The sequence below is a fragment of the Elephantulus edwardii genome, unplaced genomic scaffold, assembly GCF_000299155.1.
Source record: "Elephantulus edwardii isolate Elephantulus edwardi_28Jun2011 unplaced genomic scaffold, EleEdw1.0 scaffold00115, whole genome shotgun sequence".
Lineage (NCBI taxonomy): Eukaryota > Metazoa > Chordata > Mammalia > Macroscelidea > Macroscelididae > Elephantulus > Elephantulus edwardii.
Window position 1 is genome coordinate 5706223 of NW_006399865.1, and position 23045 is coordinate 5729267.

The following is a 23045-nucleotide window of genomic DNA, read 5'->3' on the forward strand; positions in this document are numbered from 1 at the left end:
TTCCCTTTGTTTTACCTTTTTGATGCTTTAGTGCAATTTTTATAGTCCCTTCTGACATCTTTTTTTCTCTCTCCTTTGTCCTCTATCTTTGTAATGACCCTTTTATCTCTTCATGGATGGTATCCTTGATATCATTCCACAACTTCTGGTCCTAGATCATTGATGTTCAGTGCTTCAAACTTATTCTTAAGATGATTTTGAAATTAAAGTGGAATAGATTCAAGGGTTCTTGTGGCCATGCTTTCATTTTCTTTGGCCTCAATTTGAATTTGCCAATGAATATTTGATGGTCTGATCATAGTCAACCCCGGCCTAGTTTTGACTGCTTATATTGAGCTTCTCCAGTGATTCTTCCCATAGATATAGTCAATCCTATTCCTATGCAGCCTGTCAAGTGAGGGCCATGTGTAAATTTGCAATTTATATTTTTAAAAGGCATTTATAAAGAATAAATGATTGAAAATGCAAAAGTCAATCATATTATTTCAAGCCTAATTTTTGTCACTAAGTTCATACTTCCCAATTACTTTTCTTTCTTCATTACTTTCCATTTTTGCATTTCAGTCACCAATTATCATTAACACATCTTGATTACATGTTTGGTCAATTTTGGGCTGCAAGATTTGGTAAAAACTTTCACTTTCTTCCTCTTTGCCTCTAGCTATAGGAATGTAAATCTGAATAATAGTTGTATTAACAGATCTTCCTTGTGTATGGATAATATCCTATCACTCCCAACATTGTATTTCAAGATGAAACTTGAAATTTACTTTTTGACTATGAATGCAACACCATTTTTCTTCTGTTTTTCATTGCCAGAATAGTATACTATGTGACTATATATAATTTAAAGTGGCCAAAGGTAGTCCATCTTATCTCACTAATGTCTAGAATGTCAGTGTTCACATATTCCTTCTCATTTTTCACAATGTCTGGTTTCCCAACATTCAAGCTATGTGCATTCTATGTTCTAATTATTAAGGACGTTTGCCATTATTTTTCCTCATTTCAGCTGACTTTCGATCTGGGCTCAATCTCTAATACTATATTTGTGTTTATCTACTATTCATAGGGTTTTCAGAGGACTGTTGTTTAAGAAGTGGATAGCAAATCCTACTTTCTAGTCTGTTTTAACCTGAAATCTTTATTAAAACCTATCTACCATGGTTAACCCTTGTATCTTTTGTCACATCGATTACATAGCTTTCAGTATCACAGCAACCTACAAGTTATCTCAGTACAGCAAACTGACAGACAACTACTGTATCAATTAGGACAGTGTTTCCCACAAATACAATAAACTTACAATTTAGTTTGTACCTTTGGATCCATCGGAGGGAGAATAAGTAGGCCTAGGTTATTTTGTAGGACACTCCACACAACTCTTCAAAAAAGATACGTGAGATAAAGCTCCTCCTCATATACTTTGGGCATGTTGCTAGAAGAAGCTGTTCCTTACAGAGGGACATCATGTTTGGAAAGATGGAGGGACAGTGTACGAAAGGAGAACCCTCAACCAGGTGAAATGACATAGTTACTGCAGTAATGGACTCGAGTATGTCAAGGATTGTGAGGATGGCACAGGATAGTATAAGATTTAGGTTAGCTGTTCATAGGGTCTCGATGAGTTGTACTTGGTTTAAGGGCACCTAACAACAACTTTGGAGAGGGACATCATGTTTGGAAGGGTGGAGGGACAGCAAAAGAGAGGAAGACCTTCGATGAGATGGATTGATTCAGTAACCCAGGTAATGGAGATAGGTTTGTCAGAGACAATAAGGTTGGCACAGGATAGACCAGGGTTTAGGACTGTTGCACATAAGGTCGCTATGAGTCACAAGCGACTTGATGGCACATAACAACCACCCCATTTTTTATTCCTAATAGAAACATACTGATGTATTAGATACCTTCCAGAGCTGAAGTACATAGTACTTGCAAATCTCAGGGTAAATGGAAAAACTCAAACAGACGTGAAGAAACCAAAGCCATTTATTATGTTTATCTTTTGAATAATGGAATTATTAATCATTGTAATTTTCATCTTTATTCTTTCTGGATTTGCCAAGTTTCCTAATTATCTTTATTTATTGTTCTATAGAAGAAACCATTTTAAGGAAAAGAACATTCCCACCTTTATGGTGGGAATATACATATACAAAAATATACACCACATATATCTCAGTATGCACACGCACACACACACACACACACATATCCTAAGGTTATTTGATATATTTAGGTCTCTATAAAAAATCTAAGCAATATGGAGATCATTTTTTTATAATTTAATGCAGAGATGAGAAAAGAAGAGAACTCTTATAGGCACATTATGCTTACATTTTAATAAGCAATGTTCAGAAGCTTCTCTCTTTGAGCATTGTGCTTTGTGATAAATACCCATGAAGTTCTTTCAATTGAAAGAAAATTTAATGGATTATGATTATTCTAGAATACATTTTATAGCTCAAAACCAAGATCATATCTCTTATAGATGCTAGATAATCATATTTGCCAGGAGGAAGTGCAATCTGGATGCTGCTTAGAGGCAAGGATGGTGAAACATGGTCTTGCATAGTTTGGTCATGTTTCAGGAGGGGCCATTCCTTGGAAGAAGACATCATGCTGGAAAAGGTGGAGGATTAAAGGAGGAGGAGAAGATTCCCAATGAGATGGACTGACAATGACTGTAACAGTGTGCCTGAGAGATCAGAGATCGTGATGATGACAGGGTGAGGTTCAGATCTTTTGTTCACCGAGTTGGTATAAGTTGTAGTCAGTTTGACTTGACAGGACGGAACCATAACAGGAACTGGTATCCTAGCGGGTAGAGAGTTGTGCTGTCAACCCCAAGGCTAGCAGTTAGAATCCATCAGCTGCTCCTTGGGAGAAAGAAGAGCAATTGTCTCATGTGCCATTTTACAGCCTTAGAAAGCCTGCTAGAGGGTCAGCTATGAATTGGTTCCTGCTCAGTGTCAGTAAGTTGAGTATTGCTGATATGTGTTGCTAGTCAGGGCTTTGTGGTTGCAAGTGACAGAAAGTTGACTCAAATGACATAAGCCAAAAAGGAGACAATTAGCAGCATACAGATTCAAAGCATAGGAAGAATAAAGACGGCATGTTGAAGCAGCTCAAATGCCATCATCTTTCTCTGGTTCTCCCCTCTGCTGTTCTCTACTTGTGAAGTTCATTAGTCCCTCAAACCAGTGAACAAGATTTAGTTTGACAACCATAGTTGGATTCTCACTCTTGGTTTGAGTGTGGGAGTGGGTGGTGGAAGTCTGTTTCACTGGAAGGAGTGGGTAGGGGACAAGGAGAAAAGGTCACGGTCCCTGAGATGGAGGGACTTATTTTGGAGTAGGGAGCCACTGCTCTTAGGGTTCACTGACTGTAGATATATGTGGTTCCAGTATACTCAGCTTTGCACACTATGTACTTTCAGATCGCGGACCTAAAGTTCTCAGGAGATTAAAGTTATTTTTAATCCTTAAAGACCATTCACCAAATGCCATTAATATTTAGGCTTCCACTGTCCTCTTATTTTTCACTGATGGAAACCAAAGTGCTTCCACATGAAGCCCTATTTCCTGGTTAATGGATATGTTCCATAAGCTTCAACTTTTAAAAGGCAACTTCTTCTGGTTTTCACCTTCCTCCAGCACTTTGAACCCTACTCTGCTGGTTCAAATTCTCATCTCTCACCCTCATTAATCCTTATCTGCATTTAGGAGGGCAGACAAGCTGGAGCTACCACCTATTAAGAATCTTCTGCACAACTTAGTAGTAGATGCCAGTGAGTGGCAGTCATTCAGAGACCTATGAGGACTCCAGCCCTAAAGTATACGTGCCATGTGACACTGATGGTGCTGGTGCGTAGACCATAGCTTGGAGTAGCACTGAGCTAATTCATGCCTCAGATGCCATGATTGCGTCGTAAACTCATGTTTCTTTGATCCAGTGGTCCTGACCTAGGGGAGCTGATGTCCCTTAGGGGACGTTTGCCATAATTTAGGGACTTTTTATCACCACTACTAGCAGTAGGAAGAGGCCAGGGATATGAGGCATTCTTCAATGCACAGGACAGCCACTCACACCAAAGAATTTGCTGACTTCAAATGTCAATATTTGATGAGGTAGAGAAATCCTGTTCAGTCCGTACAGTCACAGATTGGCAGTCCCTGGGTCAAAAATGACCTTGGCAAATAGTTTGCTTAACAACGTTGTCTTACAGCTGACATGCTTATCTATTGATATTATATGTCTGGTCCTTGGGGGCATGAGAGTGTTCTGATCTCATTTAAGGGAAGAAGAAAAGGGGTGGGAAAGAGAGAGAGACAGACAGACACAGGCCAAACTATTTGCTCAAGGCTCCAAAGTTGAACCAGACCTGAAATCCAGTCAGTGTCAGTGATCACATTATCTCTGGGAATCAATCTGCACATTTTAGAACATTCTGTTATCATATTATTAAAATACTTATTTGTTCTTTCAGCATCCATTCTTACTACAAAGTACTCTTAATTTTACACAAAAAAATGATTCTTTCAATTCAGAAATGAAATATTTCAATGAATTGCCCAATACATAGGATAACTGACCTGTGGCATTTTCTTGGAATTGCTTCATGCTGCTTGGATTTAGATGTGTTCTGGCAGTAAGTTCTAATTTTGAAATGCAAAATTGAAACTTGCAACTTGTAATGAGACTGGACAGCTCTTTCACATATCAATGCAGAGTGAATAAAGCTGGTCCCTTGAGTGTGTGCACCACGGCCAAACCTTTTCTCTCCCCGTCCAAGATGCTTTGCTGCTGTGGTGTGTTATGTGTGGGGCTGCCAATCCAGAGGCCTCCGTCCATCAGCCACTCTGAGCGCGACAGAGGCCCAGTTTCCTCCCTTGAAGGTTTACAGCCTCGGAAATCTGGCAGAGAGTCATCGTGACATGGAAAATCAACTCAGTAGCCGTAGGCTTGGTTTGGTTTAATGTTTGATCACTGCTAACCAAAAGGCCTGAGGTTCAAGTTCAAATTCACCAGCTGCTCTGAGGGAGAAAGATGTAAATCTTTGCCTTGTTGATCCACTGGAGGGTTACTATGAGTCAGAACTGGTTGGACAACAGTTGCATCATTTTAGCATCAAGTGGTGGTAAGAAAACACAGAAACAAAACCTACAGTGAAACCATAAGATTGTGAACAAACCAAAAAATTCATAATATTTAAAGAGCAAATAAAGATACTCAATGATCCTTGCGTGTTGCCTCTAGATCAGGGGTCAGCAAACTGTCCTGTGTGCAAGCTCAGCCTGTCACCCGTCTTTGGAAATGAAGTTTGATTGGAGCCTAGCCAAGCTCATTCATTTATATATTGTCTATGGCTTGTAACAAGGGTAGTGTGTATCCACTAGCCAAGGAAATTTGCGATCTGGCCTTTTTTAGATACAGTTTCTCAGCCATGCTCTTGATTAGGTATCAAACAAACAAAAAAACCCAACTTGAAAAACTCAAGTGTACTGCTTCCGAGTCCTTAGAGGCTCTAAAGCTTACAGGCAACCACTTACTAGCTTTCTTCTGGTGGATTTGAGCCACTCACCTCTGGGTTAGCAGCTCATCACTTAAAACACTACACCACCAGGCCTCTACATTGTCTTACCTGGTTGTACCATGTGAAAGTGCCAACATCTGGTCATTTTCAATTTACAATTTCACATGGTTTATCTAAAAAATGAAAGAAAGTGATTCCATTGAAAAATGGCATTTCAAAAAAAAAAATGAAAAATGGCATTTCTTTTCTTGCAGTCTAGAATTTCCAGTGACTCTTGCGACCCAAAAATTAATTTCATGGTGAACGTTATCAATAAAATCACTTTCTTGTCTACATTTTTTTTCTTTTTAATAAAAGTCATCATTCCTTTTCACAAAAAAAAATGTGTTAAGACTGGACTACCCACTGGCCTGGAAACAGAATTCTGGCCTGGAAACAGAATTATATTTGGGAAAAAATTGTAGCTCTCTGTGACCAGAAGACATAGAGTCATATTACTTCATCTCGAAGAATTCCCTTTAACCACAGTTAGTCATTCCTGAAGACTTCTGATTAGCTGCTTCTGCCCAGGCTGTCTGCAACATTCCTTAGATGTCTGTGCTTCACTGGTAAGGTGGCCCTAATTGTTTGCACAGTACAGGCCACCACAGGCCAACACTCTCTTCATAGACTAAACCTCTACTCATAGGGCCTCCGATTGCACCACACCCATAACTGTCAGTTTCAGTCTTCTTCTAGAAATGCATGGCAATAACGGTGGGAAGGAGCTCAGATTAGGACCTAAGTCAGTCTACTTTGTTCTTGTTGTTAGGTGCTGTTTGAGTTGGTTCCGTCTCTTGGCCATCCCAGGAGTGCCGAGTGGAACTGCTCCATCGGGTTGTCGGAGCCGGGGCTGCGCACAAGCAGATGGTCTAGCCTCCTTTCCACGTTGCCCCCAGGTGGGTTCCTGTTGTTAACCTTTTGGCTGGTAATCAAGCACTTCACTGTGTGTCACCCTCGGAACTCTGTGACAAACTCTAGAACTTTGTTATTAACTTTACAAGCTGTGTGAACTTAGACAAGTGTTCTAGCTCTGGTGAACCCCACTTTCCTTAGATATAAAAAGTGTGTTGTATAGTCTCATGCTACACACACACACACACACACACACACACACACACAGAGAAATGCATATAAAACCTTGAAAGTCCTGATCCAGATAAAATAGCTAGGGGAATAAGGGTAACTTTAGCTGGTTTAAACTAACGTTGTTAGTACAGAATTGTTATTATGTATATTTGGGCGAAGCTCTAGATAAAATGGACACAGAGTATAATCAGCCACCTGGGAAGAGCAGACAGGGTGGGACTGAAGGAGGCACATAAGGCCCAGACTCTAAGGGAACACTGGCCCTCAGCTGCTGACCTTGTGCTTGAATGGCCTTGAGAGTGAGTAATGTGTAACACAGCACAATCACCAGAATCCAGGGGAGAAAACAACACTTGCAACAAGCCAATGGAAGCTGGCCAAGACAGTGGTTGAAAGAGGAACAAAAGACTTGAGGGAAGAATACCTGAAGACCCAGAGGTATACAAAAGGTGCTCACATCAGTTATTATCAAGGAAACACAAATGATACAATGACTACCTACCACACCCACCAAAATTACTGTTCTAAAAAAGATGGAAATGGCACCAGGCGATGGTGAGGAGAAGCTAGAATGCCCATGCATATATAGGAGCCCAAGTCGGTACATTACTTTGGAAAGTGGTTCTTAGGTATCTACTCAGTTCACACAAGAAGTAAAGAAGACTGAAGAGGAATTGATGCTTTTGAATGGTGGTGTAGATGAAGAATATTGACTCTGCCGTGGACTGCCAGAAGAACAAACAAGTTTACCTTACAAGAAATACAGCCAGAGTGCTCTTTAGAAGCCAGATGGTGAGACTTCATCTCACATAAGTCGGGCATGTTACCATGTGGGGCCAGGCCCCAGAGAAGGACATCATGTTCGGAACAGTAGAGAGTCAGTGGAAGAAGGACCCTCAGCGTGTTGACACTGTGATGACGACCATGGGCTCAGACGGAGCAGACAATGGAAGGAGGTGCAAGACCAAGCAGGGTTTCACTTGGTTGTACATAGGATTGTTACGAGTCAAAGCTGACTCAACTGCACCTTGTTACGTTGCTGTTGTTATGTGCTATCAAGTCACTTGTGACTCATAGCGACCCTATGTACAACAGCCCTGAACCCTACTCTATCCTGAGCCAACCTTATTGTCTCTGACACACCGACCCCCATTATCCCAGTCAGTGAGTCAATTCTGCTCATCCAGGGTCTTCCTCTCTTGTGCTATCCCTCCACCCTCCCAAACATGACATTCCTATCTAAGGACTGGTCCCTCCTTGCAACATGCCCAAAGTATGTCAGACGAAGCTTCAGAATCCTTGCCTACAAGGAGCAGCTTGGCTTCACCCTCTCCAGGATGAACCAGTTTGTTCTCCTGGCAGTCCATGGTGTAGTCAATACACTTCCAGCACCACAACTAAGAGGCATCAATTCCCTAGTCATTGTCCAGCTTTCTGATGCATAGCAAGTAATTCCAAAGACCATGGCCTGTATCAGGCGCATCTTACTCTCCAGACTGACATTGTTGCTCCTCAGTACTCTTGAAAGGTCCCTCACAGCTGACTTTGCCAATGCAATTCATCTCCTGATTTCCTGGCTGCCGTTATCAAGAGTGTTGACTGTGGAGCCAAGTAAATTAAAACTGTTAACTATCTCAATCTCTTCATCATCCATACTGATGGTGCCAATCGGCCCAGTGGTGAGAATCTTTGTTTTCTTGATGTTGAGCTTCAGTCCATATTGAAGGCTGCAGCCCTTGACCTTCTGCAGCAAGCGCTTCAAGTTCTCCTAAGTTTCAGCAAGCACTTAATAACAAACATAACAATTACAGCCAACCCAAAGATTCCACTCCACTCCTAGGTAGATCCCTAGCATGTATTGGTTCACAGATTTCCTGACAGGCTTGCGCTAGACTTCTAATAGTAGTACTATTAATAAGACCAAAAGCTAGACATTACCGAAATATCCTCTATAGAAAAGAAGGATAAATGCATTGTGGAGCAGCCACACAATGGAACACTGTACAAGAGCCGAAGTGAATGGGCTGTCACCGCAACAGGGATGTGCCTCACAAGCACAAGGTGGAGCGGAAGTCGGACCTAACAGAGTGGATGTTGTGTGATTTGATTTATATGAACCAAGAAACAGTCAAGACGAATTTACGCTCTTAGATGTCAGGCTAGTGGTTTCCCCTGGAAGGGGCTAGAGACTGCTAGGAGCCATGAGAGGGCTGCTGGGGTGCTGTGGACGGCTTTACAAAAGCTCGGTGCTGGTTACGTGATGTTTTCCATTTGTTCACATTTACGTAGTTGTAAAATCATAATATTTTGAAAATACCCACATTTTTATGTGTTGAGAAGGAAAGTTTTAAAGTTCAGATGCAGGGTAAAAGTCACACCTGTAAGCCTCTTCCTACGGTTCATTGTTGGGCAAATGCTGGCCTGTGTACAAATCTGACTGTCACCTTTTTGCCAATAAAGTTTTATTGGAGCACAGCTCCACTCACTCACTTGTAGATTCATTAGCTAGCTGTTTCCACGATAGGGAGCTTTGGTGGCTTTGTAATAAGGAATTGTGCAGCCAACCCAAAAGACACACAGTTCAAATCTTCCAGTTGCTTTGTGAGAGAAAGATGGGTCATCACCTGTGCAGTTTCTTCCCTCTGGAAACCCACTGGGGGTCAACTCTGAGCCCGTTTCAACGCGACAGTTCTTAACAACATCAAGTATTTGTGATAGTGAGTGCATGGCTCACAGATTCACCCCCTCTGATCAAGAAGCTTCTGATGCCTTTGCCATCTCACATCTTTAGCTGTTCATCTCTTATTCCCTTGATCTCATCACTGTTGAGTCATGACTGACTCGTTGCTTATTCTCCATGGGTTTCCTGAGGCTGTCAGTTGCATGGGAGGAGATTGCCATCTTTCTCCTGAGGAGTCCCTGGTGGATGTGAATTGCCTAAGAGGCTAAGGCTTTAGGTGAGCAGCGTGACTCCCCGTGGACCTGGGCTCCAGGCTTTATTCCAAGCGCAGACTCGCTCTGTGATTCTTTGCGTGACGGGTAGCTGTGGCCATCCTCAAGATGGCCATTGATCAGATGATCGGTTTAGGCTTCCTGTTGGGATAGAATCCAAATGTTTCTGTGATGGGTGCTGGGAAGTGGAATGATCACATTGTTCATTTGGCTCATCACCAGCCTATTCCTGACATAACATTGAATTAGACAACAATGGCAATTCAGGTCATGCAGAACACCTGCATACATTCAAGCTCCTTCACTGGAAAGAAACCTGGAAGTCCTTAGTTTTTCCAGAAGGACAGCTAGACAAAATTGTTTGATTGCCAACTTCAACCGTTCTCCGGTACATGATCACAGATGGGCTTTGGATCCCCACAGCTTTGTTTTAATGTAAGAGTATGCGACCTACGCCAGGTGTGTGACAATTACTCGGTAATTACCTCTTGCTGAATATGGTCACCTGCACAAAAACACAACAATCACATGCTTTTTAAATCAAGGAAATTGCCACTGTGAGACAGGTTTGAAACATTCTTATTTTCAGAAGTGTTTCTCTCTTTATCCCATTTTTAAGCAGCTGTCTTTTAGGCATTGCTTGTCATTAAGAAAGGAGGCATTGAATGGAAAGAATATGATGGGAGATTGTCCAGTAATAAAAACTATGAGTTTGCATTCTCTCTTCTGCATTCTCCCAAGGATTTGGCTTTGTGACCTTGGGTTTGCTCAGCTTATCTGATCTTCCATCTGTAAAAAAATTGTTAAAGTTCATGTTAACTTCCTCAATTGCTCTAGTGAATGATTGTTGTTCACAAGGGTCTTTTAGATAGCTGCCTATGTGAATTTGGCAATGGAGTTAAAAAATTAACCCCTGGGAAAAGGGCAATACATTTCCAGTGCCAGTACTTTGCGGTAGAGTCAAGATTCATGCCCATACTTGCTCCCAACTCGTACAGTATCTTGGAGTGATACAACCATTGTGTAACCTCATGCATCTTTAGTGAGAGGGGAGAAAGGGACTCTGGGTAAAGAGAAGAGTTTCTAAACAGAAACACAAATTTATTCCATTTTTAGTTGGATTTTTAGTTACTTTATCAGAAATGTACACTATGCGCAAGACACTATTATGGATACAAGAGTATTTTAGACACTCTCTGTGAAATACAAAGACTTCTGGAGTAAGAAATCACAAGTTAAAATCTTGGCTACACCTCTTCCTGGATGTGTGTCCTCGGGGATCCAACTTAATTCATCTGAGCCTTCATTTTTTCACCCCCAAAATGGAAATAATCAGTGTTATAGATTGAATTGTGCATTCCCCAAGTACACTTGGGAACGTTAATCTCTAAGACTGAAGAAAAATCGACGCCTTTAAATTGCAGTGCTGGCAAAAATATTGAATATACCATGGACCGGCAAAGCTACGAACAAATTTATCTTTAAGGAGGAGCAACCAGCATGCTCCTTGGAATCAAGGATGATATGACATAAGCCCATACCTTGGGCATGTTGTCAAGAGATGAGTATCTGGAGAAGGACATCCATCATGTTATGTAGAGTGTCGATAAGAGAGAGAGAGAGAGACAGACCCTGAAGGTGATGGATTTGCACAGTAACTGCAGCAATAAGCTTAACCAGAACAGATTGTAAGGATGGTGCAGAGTTTCGTTCTGTTGTCCTTTATAAGTTGGGTCTGACTCCATGGTACTTTACAATGACAATCACAGTAGATGTGATCACATTTGGGAACAGAATTTTATTTGCTATGTTAATGAAGGCATAGGAGTGTAGGGTGTTTGTTGTTGTCTAGTTTTTATTTCATAATGATAAAGTTAACTGTGCAATCCTGCTAAACTTGGAGGGGAAGAAAGAAACCCTGGAACCCAAAGAACTATAGCAAGCAGAATGGGGGTAGCAGGGTGATCTCTGGAGCTGTAGAAGGAATGGTCTGGTGAGTTAGAGAAAACATGAACTACAGATCACGTAGAGTTGTCCATAGTCAGCAGCGGTGAGCTTCTTGCTGGTCTTGCCATCCCTGGACCCGAAGTGCTCCGTGACTTCCACAACGCTCATGTCTTCCTTCACCTTGTCAAAGACTACATGCTTGCCATCCAACCAGTCATTCTTAGCAGTACAAATAAAAACCTGGGAACTGTTTGTATTGAGTCCAGCATTTGCCTTGGACAGGATGCCAGGACCTGTGTGCTTCAGGATGAAGTTCTCAGCATCAAACTTCTTCCTGTAGATGGATTTGCCTCCAATACCATTATGGCATGTGAAGTCACCACCCTGGCACATAAACCCAGGGATGATTCTGTGAAAGCAGGAACCCTTGTAACCAAATCCGTTCTTCCCAGTACTCAGAGCACGGAAGTTTTCTGTGGTCTTTGGGACTTGAGCTGCAAACAGCTCGAAGGAGACGCGGCCTAGAGGTTTGCCATCAGCGATGGGAATGACCATGGCTGGACGTGAGCAGAGCACACAAGAGTGCTACTGAGGTGGCAGCATCTGCAAAGCCTACCTATTATATTTTGAGATGGAAAAATAACAGATTAGAGACAGGGAGATTGAGTACAGTTAGGGGAGGGTGAGAGAGATGCCACGTGGAGATCGCTGAGGTAAAAGGAGCTGAGACAAGTCTCTTCCCCAGAGCCAACAAAAACAGAGCCTTCTCTAGAAGTGGTGCCCTGAATTTGCACTTCTATCTCCTAAACTATGAGAAAACAAATGTCTCTTCTTTAAAATCACCCACTTGTGTTTTTGTTAAAGCAGCACTAAGAAACCCAAACAGTGACTATACACTCTCCCTTAGCATCCTAACAAAGAAGGATGCAAAAATGCTCAATTGAATGTTTAGAAGAGAGCCAGCAGCAAATATTAGCCATGTGACTACTGTTGTCATTATGTTGTTATTGTTAGGTACCTTCACTCGTAGCATCCTTAGGAAGAACTGATCTGAACCCTGTGCTAACCTGTACCATCCTCCTCAGCATCTCTGACATACTCAAGGCTATTATAGTGGCCACTACACCAATCCATCCGGTTGCAGATCTTCCTCTCTTTTGCCAACCCTCCTCCACCTTTGTAAGCACGATGTCCCTTCCAAGGAAGACTCTCTTAACATGCCCAAAGTATGTGAAGTGAAGATTTGTCATCTTTGCCTCCAAAGAGCACTTAGTTTGCTCTCTATTTAAGACTTACCTATTTGTTCTTTTGGCCATCTATGGAATATTCAGTACTCTTCTCCAGCACTACAACTCAAAGGCATCAATCCTTCTATCAGCCTTATTCATTGTTCAGCTCTCAGTGATTAGAAAGACCATGGCCTGAGTCAGACAGACCTTAGTCTTTAACTAGCATCATTGCTCTTTAATGCTCTGAGAGGTCCCTGACTGTAGACTTTCCCAGCACTATATGTATCCTGGTTTCCTGACTGCTAGTAGCAAGTGTACTGATTGTGAGTCCAAGTAAGTTAAATTCATTGACAGTTTGTCTTCTCTCCATCTATCATGATGTTGCCAGTTGGTCCAGTGGTGAGAATTTTTGTTTTATTGATGTTGAGATGTAATCCATATTGAAGGCTATATACACTTTGATCTTCTGCAACAAGTGCTTCAAGTCCTCTTCACTTTCAGCAAGCAAGGTTGTCATCTGCATAATGCAAGTTGTTCATGAGTCTTCCTCCAATCCTGATGCTACATTCTTCTTCATAGAGTTCAGGTTCTCAAATTATTTGCTCACCATACAGATTATTCAGGTATGGAGAGAGGATACAACCCTGATTCACACCTTTTCTGATTTTAAATCCGATAGTGTTCCCAAGGACTGCAGCCTTCAATATGGATTGAAGCTCAACCTCAGGAAAACAGATTCTCACCACTGGACTGATTGGCAGCATCATGATAAATGGTGAAGAGACTGAAATTGCTGACAGCTTCAGTTTGCTTGGCTCTACAGTCAACACTCTTGGTACCAGTAGCCGGCCAAGAAATTAAAAGACTAATTGCATTGAGAAAGTCTGCTATTAGAGACCTCTCCAGAGCCCTGAAGAGCAACAATTTCAGTCTGGAGACTAAGGTGTGCCTGATCCAGTCCATGATCTTTGCAGTTACATACTGTGCATCAGAGAGCTGGACAATGACTAAGGATGATAGAAGGAGAGTTGTGGTGTTGGAGAAGGGTATTGAATATATCATGGACTGGTAGGAGAACAAACAAGTTTGTCCTGGAGAGAGTGAAAACAGGCTGCTCTTTGGAGGCAAGGATTCAATAAGATTGGCAAGGGGTAGACCAGGGTTTAGGCTGTTGTACATAGTGTCACTATGAGTTGCAGGCGACTCAACAGCACGTAACAACAACAACAACAACAACGGTGTTCCCTTGCTCTGCTTGTACAGCAGCCTCTTGATCTAGGTATAGATTTTGTATAAGCACAATTATGTATTCTGAGATTCCCATCTTCTCAGTGTTAAGCCATAATTTGTTATGGACCACACCTGCAAATGCTTTTTTCATAGTCAGTAAAGCATAAATAGACTCTTAAATGGACTCTTGTCATGACATTAATACCTAATCCTATATTCCTTTTATACATTTCTCTCCCTTGTCCATTTCAATGCCTTGTACATTATTTATCCCCTTTTTTTCTAGTTTCCTCCGAACCCACCTGTCAGTCCGGTTTTACAACAGTGGCACTGTGCAGTATTTGTCCTTTTGTGACTGAGATATTTCACTCAGCTTAATGTCATCCAGGGTCACCCATTTTGTATAATAGTTCATGAGTTCCTTGTTTTTCAATGCAGCATAGTATTCCATTGTGTGAATATACAAAAGCTTCTCTAGCCATTCGTTTGTTGATGGGGAGAGCTCTTTTTAATGACCCTGGTTTATTTGGACAAACTTTAAGAGTCTGACTAATGTGGCCTAGTGGATAAGCAGTTGTGCTGCCAACCTAGAGGAAGGCAGTTAAAATCCACGAGCTGCTCCAAGGGAGAAAGGTGAACACTCTCTTCTCATTTGATTTATAGTCTCTGAAAACCTAGAAGTCAGCTATGAGTCTGTTCCAACTGAGAGGGCAAGGAGTTAGTTTAGTTTTATAATGGAATAACAGTCTTTGGTCAACCAAAATAATTTTCCTGGAAAAGGGCAAATTGTTGAGTTGGAGGCTTTTCTTTTTGGTCTTTTGTTTACCCCAATCCCCGCCCCTCTACCCAGCATGAAGTTTCTGGGCTTTTCCAGAAGCCAGTTACCAGTCTCTTAGCACTCTCTGGATTTTATTTCAGAGTGTCTAGCCTGCGGTGCTTGAGCTTTAGCCTGCAGCAAAGGCAGAGGAAGAGGCTGGGGAAGAGAGGGAGTAGACTGGAGCCAACCCCAGGGTTTCCCTCCTCTTAAAAAGAGCACACTAAAAAAAAAACAAAACACAAACCCCAAAACCAACCAAACAAACCACGCACAAAAAACAACCACTTCGAGCCAGTTGCCTTCCAAATGAGCCAGTTGTTTCACTTCCAAACTCTAATGCCCAGGCTAATTACCAGGAGCTCGGTTAAAAGGGAGAATCCAAGTAGGTGGAGAATGGGGCCAAAGACTATGCAATAAATGCTAGCAAGATCCCTCTAGATGCCAGTGCTGATGACTGGAGGATCACACGTGGAGGAGCAGTGTGGAATTCTTCGTGTATAGCAATCACCTGGCAAGTTTTCACAAAATTATAGATGTGTGAGCCCTAGGCCAGGAGATTCTGATTTTCGTGATCCAGGGAGGGGCCTCAGGTTATTACACTGTGTTTCACAGAGGCCCTAGTTAAGAGTGCGGAGACCGTGATCACAACTCAAATCTCTTGGCACTGTCTCAAAGAAGCGGAAACTCCTTGCTGTCCAGTTGGAACTGACTGACAGCTGATCGTCTAGCAGATTGTGCAGGAGGAGAAAGCCCCATGGAGCCACTAGTGGATTTGAACCTCCATCAAGGAAAGACCTTTGTATTACAAGCTCAACTCAGTATGGTAGGGACTACACAACCAGAACCTCCTTGGCCCCTGTCTGCCCATCACAAAATCCAGGTAAATTTTGTTCTAGAGTTGTGTGTGTGTGTATAAATAAATTTTTTTTGTATTGCTGCACGTTTTCTTACCCCCTTCCTCTCCTCTAGACCACCTGACAATGCACCTCTTTTTCCAGATTGTTGTCGTACATATAATGCCTAATCATACATTCCTTTTGGACAATTCTTCCCCTCATCTGATCTAATGCAGTGTTTATTTTCTATCCACTCTTTCCCCATTCTCTAGCCAGTGCTCCTTTGTCCTGTTTTACAACAGTGGCATTATGCAGTGTTTATCGTCTTGTGACTGAGGTATTTCACTCAGGATAATGTCCTCCAGGGTCACCCCTGTCGTATACTTCCATCTCTTTGCTATTGTGAATAATGCAGCAATAAACATGGGTGTGCATCTATCTGTTGGGAGGCAGCTCTGGTTTCTTTGGGGTATATTCCTAGTAGTGAAGTTTCTGGGTCAAATGGTATTTCTTGTTCCAACTTTATGAGAAAGCACCAGACCACCTTCCATAGTGGCTGTAGCATTTTACATTCCCACCAGCAGTGAATAAGAGTTCCAATCTCTCCACAATCTCGCCAGCATATGCTACTCAGTTGAACTTTGCTTTGTTGCTGGAGTAAGATGGTATCTCATAGTTGTTTTGATTAATATCTCTTATTTACATTGATCTGTATTCTGTCTTTAGTACAACTATAATCAGATGAGTTTCATTTTTAAAAACTCAAAACAGCCTACCAAAAAATAAACCTCAAATAAAACCCACTGCCCTAAAGCTGATTTTGACTGTAGGGGCCAAGTTGTCCTGTGTCATGGTTTTCAAGGCTTCCTATCTTTGAGGAATCCAAATGTCTAGTTCGAGTTTTGAGTTCTTCCTGCCCAGGTTCATCCAGACCAACTAACTATGCTTTTGTAAGCAACCACATAAGATACCCAGCTTTTGGTTAAGGAACCTTGCTGTCCCAGTGGTTAAACCCTTGGCATCTAACCGAAAGATCAGCTGCTGGAATTCGCAAGCCTGCTCTGCACTAGAAAGATAATACCTTTTGCTTCTTTTAAAATTTGTTGTTATGTGCTGTTGAGTCACCTGCGACTCATAGCGACCCTATGTACAGCAGCCCTAAACCCTGCTCTATCCTGTGCCAATCTGACTGTCTCTAACACGCCTATCCCCATTTCCTCAGTCACTGAGTCAATCCACCTCATAGAAGGTCTTCCTCTCCTGCGCTGTCCCTCCGCCCTCCCAAGCATGACATCCCTCTCCAAGGACTTATCCCACCGTATCACATGTCCAAAGTATGTCAGACAAAATGTAATGATTAAAATTGATAACAGGACTAAGGATTCTGTTGTTGTTGTTATATACTGTAGAGTAGGAATCGACTCATAGCTGACCCTCTGGTGGGTTTTCTGGGGCAGTTAATTACACGGGACCTAGTGATTTCTTAACACAGCTGTACAGCAACCCCAAAGGCATGTGGTTTGAGTCTACCAGCTGCTCCATGGGAGAAGGATGGGCAGTTTCTACCCATGCATTAACTGCCTCTGAAAACTCGCCCGCTAGGGGTCGGTTCCAACTCGATGGTACACACCACAATTACCACCAAGGATTCTGTAGGAAGCACTCACTGGTGGCCTAGAGGTAAAGAGCTGTATTGCTAACCCGAAGGCTTGTGGTTTGAATCCACCAGCTTCTCCTTGGGGAAAGATGGGCAATCATAGACACTCTTTGGTGAATGACTGCCTCTGAAAACCCATTGCGGGGTTAAAAATGGGTTGGCTCTGACTTGATGGTGTGGAACAAGGATTCTGTTGGTGTGGCACTGGAGCAGGTGTGCGGGGTGTGATGACACCCTCCATTGGGCACTGCTAACCCTAATAACATTTTTGCTTCTTGTGTTCCGCTGTCCCCAGCTCTAGGAGTTTCTCTCCACTTCCGAAAACCTTCCTTGAGCTTCAGTTCTAACTTTTCAGGATCGCATCTTGTTCTACTAGGACACAACCTCTAAGTCATTCCTTCTCTCTCTTCCCAGCAGCTTCCCCAGCTTTCCACCCAGCCCCCTGGGCCAGGCTCCAAACCTCAGCTTTTCACTTTGGTGTCTATTGTTCTATTTCCTGCCAACTGATCTCTGGCCCCTTGCAAATTAACATGCACAGAATTGCATAATTAACATGGGATAAACCAAGGGGCTCTCATCTATGGAATAAAAAAAAAGACCAAGGAAAGAATACATGCATTCTCCACTAGCAGTGTTATTTAAAGTAAAATACAGTTAGTTGCTTTCTCTAATTAGTTCAGTGGTTTTTCTTAGGGTACACGGAGCCTACAGCCAAAATGAGTTTTTTAAAGTTAAAGACCTCTCCTTGTCACCTAAAATGCATTTGTTGAAATTCTTCAAATTTTGAGTGTGTGTTGAGAATTTTGAAGTTGTAAAATCATATTCTTCTTGCTGTCTTGCTTGCAAATCAAAAGAGAGCAGGCAAGGATTAATATAGGGTTAAGAAGTGATCTCGAATTTAGAAATAAAACCAAGAGAACGTTGTATAGTCTTTCGATGCTGTGATGGGGCATTGTTTAACAAGCCCACTCCAGGGTTGGATCATATAATTGTCCATGGGACTATACCAATATTTGACCCAGCATTTGTTCTTTATTAAAGATTCCAGACTTACATATCAACTTGTCTAATTTAGTCTGACAGAAATGTAAAATATTTCTGTCCAGCAGGAAATATAACCTCAAAGGTTATTGTTATTGTAAGACATTAAGCAGTTTTCTGTGTAAACTAGCAATCTCATTCCAACCTTCTTTTTTTTTTTTCTTTTCTGCCTACCAGTGCACACTCTTTGAAACACCTTAATCATTTCATTGACTCCATCATTAAGGAACTAAACACCATCTTTTGACGTGAGTCTATTTTTATTTTCCTTTAAAGTATTTGGAAAATTTTCCTTTGAAACCATTCATGAAAGGCCAGCGCAGGAGACCGTCACCCTAGACTCGGCCAGGGAAGAGGCTGCAGATTTATCACTGAAGCCACTTTAATCCCTTCGTAGTTTTCCCTCTGACACAGTGATATCTTTGGTCTCCCTCCCACTCCCCAAACCATACTATTAATTTCTCTTCAGGAACCTTAGCCCCGGAAAAGCTTTTCTACAGCCTTAATTAAGAAAAGGAACCTAAAAAACGTAAATAACATTTGTGGCTCTAACCAGCCTGGTAATGTGCTGGTGAAACCCTTGGGGATTAGGACCTAGAAGAGTGAGCGGCACAGAATGCAAGCAGCCTGGGAGCGTGAGGCCACATGACAGGGATGCTGAACTGGCCTGGCCAGCGCTTCCCAGAGCCCATACCAGGAGAGGAAACCAACTTTCCCAAATGACAAGAGTGCAATAAAGCCAGCAGGCTGGAGTCACAATGCCAGCCGCAAAGACATGTAGGAGCAGCAGCTCCACAACCTGATAAAGGCCAGACACCCAGTGATTTCTCATCTCGAGCCCAAGAGATAGCTTGGCCCCTTTGAAGGACAGCAGAACTTGCTGGTGCAAATCAGTTGGCAAGGAAATATTGGAACAGCTGGGGCCTGGGGGTAGTTCTCTCATAGTTTTGCAAAGGAGTCCTTTTTGTTTGCCTTGCTCAAGAAAGGAGGTCTTTGCAAGTTGGTGTTTAAGAAATAGGCATGGTTCAGTTGGCCGGAGGAGTCTTTTGGCTTCTTAGTGAACAAAATCGCTTCTTATATTTTCTGTTATATCTGGTGTGTGGGCCAGTCCTTTGACTGGGGAGAGTGGAGGGTCAATGAAGGAGAGGAAGACCCTCCATGAGATGGATTAGTATAGTGACTGCAGCAGTGGGCAGGACAGGGCAGTGTATCTCGTTTGTTGTGCGTGAGTGGAACTGACTCAATGGCACCTAACAACAGCAGTGTGTATGTCCGTGGCTTTTTCACATTTAAAAGGCATTTCCCTTTTTGGAGGTGTTAGAAGACGTGGTTTTTCTCTCCAGTGTGGGATTGATACTCAGCTTGTCATTTCCACTGTGGTCTGCGATTCCATGTACTTTTGTGTTTATCCTGTTCTGAGTCATTCAGGAGACTAGCCATCCTCATAAATGCTTTTGCTTTGTTTCAGCCGGAAATATTAAGAGGACCAAGTGATAAAAATGTAACTAAATTAAATCCAAAACCTCTGTAAAAAAATAAATAAAAAAAAGAAAAAAGTCACTAAATTGAAAATCTGATTAAAAGAAAAAAAAAATCTCCATCTCTGAAAACACCTACCTAGAACCAACCGCCCATATTTTTATTGCTCTTTTACAACGTTGCTTTGTACTTACTGGCTAGAAATGTAAAAAGATTATTGGGGGCGGGTATTGTATAACAATGAAGGAATTTTTTTTTCAAAGAGAAAGGTGAAATGGGGGAGGGGTGGGCAGGGAGGAAAGTGTGCAACAATGAATTAATGGAAATCCAAAGTCTCTGTAAACTTTCATTAAAATAAAGAAAAATAGAAATTAAAAAAAAAATTCTTCAGTCCCATGCCAGTACAATTACAATTGTTAGATACATTAGAGGTTTGGTTTTATTTTAAAAACAAACAAACATGAAACAACTTAAATGGTCCATTTATACATGTATTATTTTGCTCCAGTCTAAGAATTTACCTATTCCTGGTTGAATCCAGGAAGAGCCCTCCAACAGGCTGAGAGTTTTCTCATTATGGTCCTGCAGGGCGTAACAATGATCCCTTGTCTCCTTTATGATTTGAAAAGCGGAGGGCCAGTGAAGGAGAGGAGGGCCTTTAGGGAGATGGACTGATGTGGTGATTACACAATAGAGATTGTGAGGGTGGTACAGGACCAGGCCAGCTTTCCCTCGGTTGTACACAGTGTTGCTATGCATCACAGCCGCCTGGGAGGTCTGAACATCATCCTTTTATAGCAAGGAGGCTTCTGGTCAGAGTCCCTTCGATCTCTGGGACTCAGTACTGACAGGGCTACTCACTGCTTTCTAAACCAGTGACCCACATGCTCAACAGTCAACTTTCTTCTCTCTCTGTTCCTCTCTCTTCCACATACCTTTGCTCTTCGTCAAGGAAAAAAGCAAAGGAGCAGGAAGACGTCTGCACGTACAGTGGAGTTGCAAATGGTTATTGTGCTAGGCTGCTAACTGAAAGATTGGAGGTTTGAGTCCTCCCCCCAGAGGTGCCTCAGAAGAAAGACCTGGTGATGTACTGTTGAAAACCCTATGGATACACTCGAGGTCATTATGAGTCAGAGTCAACTTTAAGACAAAGGCTTATACAACAAAACAAAGCATGACTAGAATCTACTGTCCTCAAGTCAATTTCTATTCGTACTGACGCTGGAGGACAGAGTAACTCTTTATCGAAGCAGACTGCCTCTTGTTTCTCTCATGGAGCAGCTGATGGGTCCAAACTGCCAATTTTTTGGTTAACAGCCTCATGCCTTAACCATAGCTCCACTGGAGCTCCTAGAATAGGTTATTGTTATGGTTAAAATGTAACACGGTTTTCTTTAATTAATTTTCATACTGGTTTTAATGTAAACAGATGGATAAAAATCTCCCTAAAAATCCTGCTTCCTTTAGGAAGTATTAACTGCTACTTCTGCATGTCTAAGGAAATCCCATCATCCAGCAAAAGCCTCAGGATCTTGCGGCTGTGGTATATCTGACACCCGAACACCATGTGTTCTATTCCAGAGAGACCTTCGCTTACTGCTTCTAATTGGATTTGTAAATGGTGTATTCACTGCAGAGGACTAGCTTGTCTATTTTCCCCTTCAGTCCTGCTGTTAGGTTTGAAGATTAATGGCCTCTCATAAATTGCTAGTCCGTTCATTTGTCTGCAATTCCTGAGAGCTATTACTCCGTAAGACAGCTAATGAAAGTGACTGGCGTCAAATCAGTATCGAGTGGGGATGTGTATTAAAACAGCTCTCTTGGTTGCATTTGCCTTGAACCTGTGGTGACCCACATTGTTCTGATGCCCTCATCTCTCAGGCACCTGTGCCCCGGGCAGCATCTCACTCCATGGCCCACGTCTCGCTCCTGCGTGCAAGCTGTTGTGGGCCCCTGTGACTTCACTTCTTTCTGCTCTCATGCCTCTCTCTTCCCTTTCACCCCTAGACCTTTTAGGTGAGACTTGCGTTCCCCTCAGGTGGCAGCGAAGCCTACACACACTTGACCTTCTCCTCCCATTCCACCACTTGAGCTTCTAGACTGCCCTATTCACCACGGAGGCTGTGAGGCACAGATGATGAGAACGCTGCTGGTTCAGTGGTAGAATTCTCACATCCCAGGGGGGAGGACCCAGGCTCAGATCCTGGCCTATGCGCCTTATGTGCGGCCACCACCCTCAGTGCAGGTTCAATTGTTGCTAAGATGCTGAATGAGTTTTGCTGAAGCTTCAAGACTAAGACAGACTGGAAAGAAAGATCTGGAGACCAGTGGGGTCACTAGGTTGATGTCACTCAGTGGTGTCGCCACCCTCCTCTCTCGGTCCTCCTCCCATACCAGATCATGCGGAATCTTTAGTATTTTTTTTTTTGTACTAATGTTGATCGAAATGGCTTGCCTCTGGAAACTCTATGTACAAACAGTGCTCAGGCCGTTCGTTCATAGGGTCGCTATGAGTCGTCTACGACTCAACGTCATTAAACAACAGCAACAACAACAATGTTCATCGTAAATCCTAATTCCTGTGTATAACTGAATGCACTGGTAATAGCAGTGATGCAGACAACTGGCAATAATCAAATGACACCATGAATATCATCCACACAGGCTAAATTTACATGTTAAAGGAAAATTCATTAAGAAAGCAATGGAACGCAGAGTAAAAACATTTAAGAACTACATCTACTGTTTTCATTTTTTAGATTAGTATTTTTAAAATTTTTATTTTATATTGGTTTGTATACAAAATTTGTATACATTGTGTTTCACACCTTCATTCATATACATTGCATGTTCTTGTTGCTGTTATGTGCCGTCGAGTCGCTTGCGACTCGTAGCAACCCTATGTACAACAGCCCTAAACTCTTCTCTGTCTTGTGCCAATCGCCTGTCTCTGACACTCCCATCCCGATTACCCCAGTCACCAAATCAGTCCACCTCATAGAGGGCCTTCCCCTCCTGCGCTGTTCCTCCACCCTCCCCAGCATGATGTCCTTCTCCAAGGACCTGTCTCTTCTTACAATATGTCCAAAGTATGTTAGATGAAGCCTCAGAATCCTTGCCTCCAAGGAGCCACCCAGTTTAACCCTTTCCAGGATGAATCTGTTTGTTTTCCTAGCAGTCCATGGTATTC

The 23045-nt window shown here is 42.4% G+C and overlaps 1 protein-coding gene across 1 annotated transcript; it reads right to left on the reverse strand.

Annotated features, from left to right (window-relative positions):
- Window positions 1–11617: 11617 nt before the first annotated feature.
- On the reverse strand, window positions 11618–12121 carry LOC102851429 (peptidyl-prolyl cis-trans isomerase A-like). The gene has a single exon (XM_006892416.1). The coding sequence runs from the start codon at window positions 12119–12121 to the stop codon at window positions 11618–11620; it is 504 nt and encodes a 167-aa protein (XP_006892478.1).
- Window positions 12122–23045: the final 10924 nt, after the last annotated feature.

Coding starts and splice junctions, on each gene's coding strand:
- LOC102851429 (XM_006892416.1), bottom strand. CDS start 12,121: ATGGTCATTCCCATCGCTGATGGCAAACCTCTAGGCCGCGTCTCCTTC.